Raw genomic sequence first — 9,653 nt, 5'->3', positions numbered from 1 at the left:
AGAATATTGTATACATAATAAATAAATAAATATTTAAAAAAAGGAAGGAAGGAAAGAAAAGACTGAGATCCCTAGTAAGACAGATGTTTAAGAAAAGAAAGGAAGGAAGAAAAGAAAAGCAGGGCTGCATATACACACCTTTAATCCTAGCACTTGGGAGGCAGAGGCAGGTGGATTTCTGAGCTGGAGGCCAGCCTACTCTATATGGCAAGTTCCAGACCAGCTAAAGCTACATAGTGAGACCCTATCTCAAAAACAAAACAACAACAACAAAAAAAACAATGTACTTGTTTACTATTGTGTGTTGATGTATGTATACATACATGCATATGTCACAATGCCTGTGTGGAGGTCAAAGGACAACTTTTGTGAATTGATGTTCTCCTTGTACCACATAGGTTCTGAGGATAGAACTCAGGTTGTCCACCTTGAGTGACAAGTGTTTCACCTGCTGGCCATCTCTCGGACTCCAGATTTTTCTTTGCACTCTCCTGTGGTACTCCTCGCCAAGCAGATTTCCCACAGAATGCCAGGCATACAAGGTCTTCAGTGAGAAGGGAGGGGAGCCAGTGTTCCTGCATTTACCACCTTTTCAGGGAAGAGTGAGGGGACAGGAAAGGTGGCCTCTGCGCTTCTGCCGTTTTCTGTTTCTAAGCCCCATTCTTTGCATTATACTTCTTTTGGACATGGCTGTTCTAGATGCAGCATGGCCTAAGGATGGAAGAAAGAGGGTAGATGGAAAATTCCTGCTGCCTGAGTGGTTTCTCTAGGTTCCACTTTCCCCTTTTCTGTATAAAGGGGATAGATTTGGGGCAGTGGCACTTCTGTGATCAGGCTGAAGGTCTGTATGCTCCCCAATCTTTTTTTCTCATCCCTGTTGCAAAGAGGGGCTTCTTGTTAGTCCCAGCCACCCAGCTAGCTTAGCCCCAAAATAACTACACAGAAGCTGTATTATTAAATCACTGCTTGGCCCATTAGCTCTAGCCTCTTATTGGCTAACTCTCACATCTTGATTTAACCCATTTCTATTAATCTGTATATTGCCACATGGCAGTGGCTTACCAGGAAAGATTCAGCATGTCTGACTCTGGCGGCTCCATGGCGGCGCTCTCTCTCTCTCTCTCTCTCTCTCTCTCTCTCTCTCTCTCTCTCTCTGCTTTCTTGCTCCCAGCATTCAGTTCTTTCTTCACCTACCTAAGTTCTCCCCTATCAGGCCAAGGCAGTTTCTTTATTCATTAACCAATACAAGCAACACATAGAAGGACCTCTTACACCACTTCCCGTTCCTCCAGCCTGGACTCTTCTTCTTGCAGGTAGCTCCCACCCAATCTCCCAGGAATCCCTCCTGACTGTGTGCTCACTCACTCTCTTGTGCATCCATTCCCAGGGATGGGAGGGCCGCTTGCGGCCAGCCCTACACCTGAACCAGGAAGCCAGGAGCCAGAAAGCCAGGCATCTGCACAAGCCCCAGACCTCAGAGCCTAGTGCGAGAGATAAACATAGTCAGTCACTCCAGCTTCATGGGCAAACATCTGTGAGAGGTAAGAACTAGTCCTCTGGGAAATCCAGAGTCCACCTCAGACCCTAGCACCACCTTGGGCCTCTGAGTTTCCCAGCACTTTCGGGCCCAGGTCTCAGGCTTGGTGACCAGGTCATACAGTAATGAGCTCAAAGGGCACGGTCCACATGTTCACAGGGGTGCAGTGATGGGAGGGTGGGGTGGATCCTAGCATTCCCTGTCGTGCTGAAGCTATGATGTGTTTGGGCTGTGTCACATGTAGCATGGCTCCAGACTTGGACCTGCCCAGGAGCAGAGACAGTGTGATGCCAGGACAGACACAAAGCAAAGCTGGGGTTGGGACTCTCTAGACCACAGCATCTCAGAAGCTCCGCATTTCTATAGAGGGCTGGGCAGGGGGGCAAGGTCATTATAAATACATAGGGAGACTGGGCTTATGGTCTACCAGTGGACATAGGAGACAAGTTTAGCTAGGTAGGCACAGTCTCAGTAGGGGGCAATACTCAGGCTGTAAACATCCATGGGGAGAAAGCTATGGTGGGAATAGTCTGAATATACTGTCAACATCCGTGCTTAGTGCCGCAAGGGAGACTTTGCCATTTTCCTCTGGGCCGAGACTCTGGAGTCCTTGATAGTCTGTGCCCATATCAATAGCATCCATTCATTCAGTACTCCACTTACTTGGGGCTTCCTCTGTTCCCTTCAGGTAGAAGACTCATTCCTATACAGCAAAGGGGCCTGGGGCACACAGATTCTCTGGAGGCAGGGTCGCCATGGGACTGGGTAGGTAGAAGTGAGGCTAGATGAGGCTGGCTAAGACATGCAGAGCCAGGGTCTAAAAGGCCTGTCACTCAGGATTTCTCCCTAAAATCAGAGGTGGATTTTGGATTTGGAACACCCAGACAGGCCAGGGGGTTTATAAGGTTCTCCTGGCAATAGCGACATCACTTTAGCTGACCCTGGTTCCTCTTTCAGCCCCAGGAGTTGTGGGGATGGCACACCTGCTAGGCGGCCAGGCCTGCATGGACAGCCTGCGCAAGGACCTCACAGACCTACAGGGCACCATTGTGGATGTGTTCTCCCACGCTGGGCCTGTGCGCTTCCCATCCTGGAAGTTCCCTGACCGTGTGGCCTGTGACCTTGACATGGTGGCCCTTCTGGAGCACTATGACCATGTGCCAGGTGACCCTGAGTTCACGCAGTTGTCCCATGCTGTGCTGCTGGAGCTGGTCATTGACAGGTGAGGCCTGGATCAAATCTGGACATCTAAAGATGCCAAAACCTGCCCCTTTGTAGCAGCTGCAGGAGCCCTTTCAACCCATCAACTGTGAAGTGAATATACAGGTCGGGCCACAACTCAGGACCTTTGTTTCTTTTTTCTTTCTGTTTTTTTTGTTTTGTTTTGTTTTGTTTTGATTTGATTTTTGTTTTTCTTTTTTTTTTTTTTTTTAAGACAGGGTTTCAAGACACAGTAACAGCCCTACCTGCCTGGAACTAGCGCTGTAGACCAGGCTGGTCTCCAACTCACAGAGATCTGCTTGCCTCTGCCTCCTGAGTGCTGAGATTAAAGGCATATGCAACCACAGCCCCGACTTCTGCAACACCATCTTTTATTCTGTGCTGTACTCTGCTGCCCTATCCTGTCTACCTCAGGAAGTTCTGTCTTTATCCCCACTCCGCCCTCTGCTGTTGGTTCCCATAATACCATAATACCTGCTATCCCCTCAGGTTTCTGTGTGGCAGGAACACTATAGCTGCTGCTTAGCATTTTCATCCCAGCTTCTGGCGTTTTGTGAGCTGTGTTCCCTCTGTGCTTCTCAAGGCCAGAAACGGGGTGGGGGATGTTTTTCCCACCCTTGGCCCTGCTAGGCAAAGGCCAGTTGCTGCTCTGTCACCCCACCACCTCTACACTGTCATTAAAATTTCCTCCTGGGAACCACTCAGAAACTGCACCTCCGCAGGGCTGGACTGCTGTGAGTGCAGAGCACTTCCTTTCCCAGGGCAGGCAGCAAAGCCAGCCCTGCCAACCCCTTCCTGCTCTGACAGAACACCCCTTTACCCACCAGGGCCCCATCACTCACCCCTTTCCTGTAAAGCTGTTGCTGGCATACCTCCCGACCCTCACACCCCAGCTGAGCATTGTTTACTTCTGAGTTAGTACTAGCTTCCTTTGTGTATAAGTGACTCCTGGGTATAAAAGTAACTCCTGCCAGAGACAACTGAATCTAAGCTTAGCTTGGGAACCCTAGAGTGAAGGCCGTGGCCTCTAGCCAACAGTGTGAGTGTGACATTTTAAGACGCTCAGGACATGTCAATGATGGGACCATGGCTAAGGCTACATGTATCACAGCATCCCCCACCACAGGTGGCTGTCTGAGAACACAGACTGATCAGCTAAATTCCCTGCTGGGTCCTAGTTCCCCAGTGTTATTGTCCACATGGCCCAGAGGGTGGGCCTGGAGGCAGTAGCTACCTCCTCCTCAAGGCCTCGGAGCCTCCTGCTACCCCTACCTCCTGTAACAAGATAAGTTCACTTAGCTTCCAGCTGTGTGTTGCAAACATACAATTCTATCTTTTAAGATAAGTCTTGGCTATGCCTAGGCACACTTTCCAACACCCCCTTTCCCTAGCATTAGCTTGACTCTAAATTTGAACTTGGAGGTTAGCTGTCTGCACCCCATCTCAGTTGTCACAGAGGTTGCTCAGCCTGGAAGAGGCAACTCTGACTGGAACCATGAAAATGCGTACATGCCCTTGCCCTGCCCCGCTTACCCTGTGACTTTGGGATGTTCTTGCTGTTTAGGGGTTTCATTTGTAAAAGTGAGGCACTACTTACCTAGGACTTTCTGAGCCAGGCTGCCTTTCTTCAGCTCCTTAGTCAAGTGGGGAACCATGAAGCAGAAGGTACTTCCATCCAGGAAGCCACAAGAGGGCACCAGCTTGGAGGTGGCCCCTGGTTTGAGCATGAAGCTCAAATGAACTCTCTCTAGGTCCTTGATGTCCAAGTCAATCCCCAGAGCTCAAAGCCCCCCGTTGTATGAAGACTCTATTAGACCAGCATTGGCCCCAGGCCACCCAGCAACTCTGCCCACAGGCTCCTGCTGCTGCTTCAGAGCTGTGCCAGCTACCTGGAAAACCTCAGTCTGGATCAGATGGTGCCTCCTGCCCGAGTTGCAGGGCCATGCATGTCTGTGGGGCTCACAGTGCGGCGCTTCTGGAACAACCTGCTGAGGCTGGGCATGCTATACCAGCAGGCAGTGCCCCAGGTGGGTCATCTTAGCCCCTAACTGTGGTCTCCCTCACATACTGTTCCTATTTTAGCTTCTTACCACGCCACCGCACCCGCTGGTCCTTTGCTGACTCTCCACTGCCCAGCTGGGGCACTCAAACTCTAGAGCCCCCCCCCATTCAAGTCCCATGACCTTGGCAATGAAGAAAGCAGACCTTGGGGTCAAGTCTGGCTCCCTGGCTTTGCTGTTTACACACTGAACCTCAGTTTGTTCATCTACACAGCAGGTTTTCTAACAGGTTATCCTTTAATCCTCACAGTTGCCCTGAGAGGAAGGGAGAGGAGTCTAAAACAGAGTGGTTACAGTGGCATGAGAGCAAGCAAGAGCCCGGGAAGTCTGGAGAGGTGGCTTAGAGGTTAAGAGCACTGGCAGCTCTTCCAGAGGTCCTGAGTTCAATTCCCAGCAACCACATGGTGGCTCACAACCATCTGTAATGAGATCTAACGCCTTCTTCTGGCCTGCAGGAATATATGCAGACAGAATACTGTAAACATAACAAATAAATCATTTTATAAAAAAAGAATTGGCTGTAACTGCCACCATTACCCTCCCAGTTCCATGCATATTTAACCATGCAAAGCCTGGGATTAGAGCAGGGAGAGCAGAAAGGAGGGCAGGGCTGGGTTGAATCAGAGAGAAAAGGGAGAAAGTTCTCTGTGATTTGTGTGGGTGTCACTTAACATCTGAAGGTCTGATCACAGGGCAAGGCTGTCATGAGCATCTCCAGGGGACTGGTTACCTCTCATGTCCATCTCTCTCACCTGCCTTCCCTTTCTTTTCCTGACCCCAGAAAAGAGCAAACCAAGGGGAGATTCCCATCGGCAAGCCCACGGTGAAGGGTGAACCAGCCAGGAGCCCCGAATGCATGACTGCCAAGTTCATCAAGCCTCCTTCCCCAGTGCCAGGCTTGCCCTTGATCTGCCAAGGGCTGCAGAGCATCCCTGTCAGAGTCTCCTTGCGGGGCCCAGCTGGGACCACCGAGAAAACCAAAAGCGTCCACTCCCAGACCATCGAGACAGCCTTGGTGCCCTGTGATGCTTGCACCAGTGTCCAGGGCAGCTTGTGGGAGGTGGGCAAGGTGGTCATCAGCCTGTGTCAGAGCCAGAACCTGCCTTCGTCCTTGGGCCAGTTCCAGAAGCTGGTGCAGGACAGCATGGGGCGCAAACCACTGCCAGCTGCCACCATGGGCCACTGGGCAGCAGAACAGAGTAAAGACCTGACTCGTCTCAATAAGCACGTGGGAGCCCTCACCCAACTTATCGGGCCCCTCAGGGCCCAGCTGGAAGAGGCTGAGGGCCAGAAGGACGGGCTACGGAAGCAAGTGGGCAAGCTGGAGCAGGCTCTGCAGCAGGAGAGAGGAGCATGGCAGCGGCAGACAGAGGAGGCTGAGCGGAGCCTGGCCGAGTGCGAGCGTGACAGGCAACAGCTAATCGCAGGTTACTCCCCAGAGGCTAGATACTGCCATAACCTTAGGACAATCATCCCTCCTCCCCGTCAGAGAGCAGGGCGAATCCCAGTAGAATGCATGGAAGAGACCTAGGAAAGAAAGGCGGCAAGAAGGGTGTAGACATCCATTGGCCTGTGAGCAGGGGATACCTGGAGGCTTGCGTACCACCTGAGCCTCAGGCTTGTCGCCTCAGAAGGGGAGAGGGTTGGGATGTTCATCTAACATTCACTCAATAATGGTCACTAAAAGTACCTGCAGGAAGCTCCCCCTATCCCCAGCACCTCTGCCTCAACAGAGCAGCCTCTTGGCTTTGGCAAAAGCTCTTGGACAGACACAAGGTACCGCTGTCCACTGTTACCAACTGAGGGCTTAGGGCAAGAAGTCACTGTGCTTTCTGAGCCTCTCCACTGCCTCCACGCAGATCACCGGGTCCAGAGAGGCACAGGTAATCCAGCAGCCAGTGGAGCATGCCAGGGCCCAAGGCCTCCTAGGATTAGCCCAGCCCCACCTTGGCAACTCAAGCAGCCCTTGCACACTGGATGGTTGCCTCTACTCTATAGGGTTCACTGGGCTTAAAGGCCACAGGCCCAAGTGATCCACTGAAAGGCCTTTCTCTTGGCTGCCACAGAAACGTGTGGCCTAAAGGCAAAGGTGACCAATCTGGAGGGAGACCTGGAGCAGCAGCAGAAGTCCATGCAGGCCATGGGTAAGAAGCCCCTTTGTGTGACCCCATCCACATCTCCAACTCTTTGTATAGCTGGACGTGTACCTCCGTTTCCATCCAAAGCTTCTAGGGCGGAGAGTGGGAACCACAGGAGAATGGTTCTGACTCTAGGCTGAAGGTGATGGTCCAGGCTAGAGTCTCAATTTCAGGGGGCAGAAAGTGCCTTCTGTAGTCCAGACCCGCCTCATGTGGTCCAGAGCCCCGTGCTGTGATCTGTGACCTCTGCTTAGTCCCAGTCAGAGACTCACCCAGAGCTCCCTTCCCCTGCCCCCTGTGTACCTGCTCTCTCAATCCTGCAGTGGCAAAGACCCAGCAGCTGGAGGAGGAAGGTAAGCGGAGGGCAGCAGCTGAGAAGCAAGTGCAGCAGCTGGAGGAGCAAGTGCAGCTGCTGGCAGGGCGGCTGGATGGGGCTGGGCAGCAGATCCGCTGGGCCAGCACAGAGCTGGACAAAGAGAAGGCCCGAGTTGACAGCATGGTCCGTCATCAGGAGGTAAGGGCTTCAGGCTCTGCAGCCCTCTTATCCCTGTTCCCTGCCACAATGGGAGGAGGTGGATACTCTGTTGTTCCCTATTTTATGAATGGAGAAACTGAAGCGTAGTGAGGTTCAACAAGTTTCCCCAGGGCATACAACTACCAAGAGGTAGAGCCAGGTCTCTCTCTTTATATTCAGTGTGTGCCAGGATATTTGGGTTTCTTTTGTTTTGGCGGAGGGGTTCAAGACAGGGTTTCTCTGGGTAGCCCTGGCTGTCCTGGAACTCACTTTGTAGACCAGGCTGCTCTCAAACTCAGAGATCTGCCTGCCTCTGCCTCCCAAGTGCTGGAATTAAAGGTGTGCGCCATCATTGCCCAGCTGTTTTGTTCATTTGTTTGTTTGTTTGTTTGGTGTGGGGGGAGTGATACTTAGTGACACAGGAAAATATGACACTGGAGACTTGATGAAAAGAAACAAAACTTGTTTCCCAGAATCCTTTTTGAATGAGTGGAAAGAAGGGGTCATCCACTGCTTTCTCAACAGTGGGTCTTGGTGTTGTCCCAATCAAATGTGCATCTGCCTGCTGCCTTCCTTCTGCAGTTGAGCATCTGTGCTCTGATCTCTGCATCCAAACATAGCACAGAGGGTCACAGATACCACACCGCAGCTTCCTTAGTCCCAGATGGCTAGTTGAGCCCCTGGGTCCTTTTATCTGCCCTGCCTATTCATTTCCATTCAGTCCCTGCAGGCCAAGCAGAGGACTCTGCTCCAGCAGCTGGACAGTCTGGACCAGGAGCGGGAAGAGCTGCGGGGAAGTCTGGATGAGGCTGAGGCCCAGCGAGCTGAGTTGGAGGAGCAGCTGCAGAGCCTCCACAGCGACAGGGAACAGGGACAGTGCCAGCTACAGGCACAGCAGGTGCAGTGGGGTAGGGTGAGAGAGAGGGCAGCCCTCTTATCTGAGGAGCCTCTAACCTGTTGTGTATCCCTGGACCTGTGTGTCCCCAAGGGAGCTTTGAGCCAGGGCTAAGCTCTTCTTTGCCCCAGGAACTACTGCAGAGCCTGCAGCGGGAGAAGCAGGAGCTGGAGCAAGTAACTACAGACCTGCAGCTGACCATCTCGGAGCTGCAACGGGAGCTAGAGGAACTAAAGGAGCGGGAGCGACTGCTGGTGGCCTTCCCAGACCTGCACCAGCCCACGGAGGCCCAGATTCAAAGTAGGGGCCTAGGGTACTGTGAGGGCAGGGTGGGGCCTGGCTGGGCATAGGCTTGCCTGGATGTGATCGGGTACTGTTCTCACCCTCAGCAAGAGGAGACTGGGGGCAGAAGGTGAGCTGTGGTTCTAGAGACGACATGATCCACAGGTGTCCCGTGCTGTTCACTCCTCTGTGGAGACAACGGCAAAGTGACTGTACCTCTCACCCTAGTGCAGTGTTCTCAGCCTTCCTGATGCTGTGCTGACCCCAGCCATATAATGCTACTTCATAACTGCAATCCTACTGCAATGAATTATAACGTGAATATCTGGTATGAAGGAGATCTCTATGCAGCTCCTGTGAAAGGGCCATTTGGCTTCCAGAGGAGTCACAACCCACAGGCTGAGAACAGCTGCCCTAGTGGAACTGAGGCATGTCTTCCCTTAGCACATGTCCTCCACAGCACACACCAGTCCTGGCTCAGCTTCCCTAGGTTGCCCTTCCTGGTGTCATACAGCATAGGACCATCTTGCTAGGACATATCCCCAGCTGTTCAGTGTCTTGGACCCCATGGTTAGGAGCATAGGGCATCTACACTGGTACAGGATCCTGCCAGGCAATCTCTGCTCTCCCACCAGCTCTCCTAGACTTCTCAGGCCCTGGGATGGGTGGGTCCACTGTGGCTCAGCTGTCAGTGAGTCATCACTCCTGAGGGCTACACGTCAAACCCTTGCTGCCCACAACTGCCTCATGGGCTCGCCTGGACTTTCTTGTTAAAAACTTTTTTTGCACCTTTAGTGTGTGTGTATGTGTGTGTACCTGCCGTGGCACAAGTGTGGTCAGAAGACAGATGTAGAAGTTGGTTCTCTCATTTTGCCATATGGGTACAGGAGTTCAGGGACCACACTCTGGTGGTCAGGCTTGGTTTCGATCTTTCCTTACCTGCTGAGCCATCTCACTAGCCCTACAAATGTTTGTTTTTTAAATTTTTTCTGTATGGCTATTTTGA

At 52.2% G+C, this 9,653-nt stretch overlaps 1 protein-coding gene across 2 annotated transcripts in view; it reads left to right on the top strand.

Moving 5' to 3' along the window:
- Ccdc157 (coiled-coil domain containing 157) overlaps positions 1-9,653 on the top strand; it is a 14,836-nt gene that overhangs the window by 3,328 nt on the left and 1,855 nt on the right. The window contains exons 2-9 of one of the 2 annotated variants that reach the window (XM_050141316.1): positions 1,388-1,541; positions 2,495-2,759; positions 4,614-4,785; positions 5,600-6,245; positions 6,885-6,962; positions 7,280-7,470; positions 8,192-8,368; positions 8,497-8,665. In XM_050141316.1, the coding sequence (XP_049997273.1) occupies positions 2,512-2,759; positions 4,614-4,785; positions 5,600-6,245; positions 6,885-6,962; positions 7,280-7,470; positions 8,192-8,368; positions 8,497-8,665 (1,681 nt within the window). In that variant the 5' untranslated portion in view covers positions 1,388-1,541; positions 2,495-2,511. The remainder of the gene's footprint in view (positions 1-1,387; positions 1,542-2,494; positions 2,760-4,613; positions 4,786-5,599; positions 6,246-6,884; positions 6,963-7,279; positions 7,471-8,191; positions 8,369-8,496; positions 8,666-9,653) is intronic. The other variant, XM_050141317.1, reaches the window with a different exon arrangement.

Source organism: Alexandromys fortis, unplaced genomic scaffold, assembly GCF_014885135.2.
Source record: "Alexandromys fortis isolate MF-2015 unplaced genomic scaffold, M_Fortis_MF-2015_v1.1 scaffold_7, whole genome shotgun sequence".
NCBI classification, from domain to species: domain Eukaryota; kingdom Metazoa; phylum Chordata; class Mammalia; order Rodentia; family Cricetidae; genus Alexandromys; species Alexandromys fortis.
This window is presented reverse-complemented; position numbering and strand designations above follow the sequence as displayed.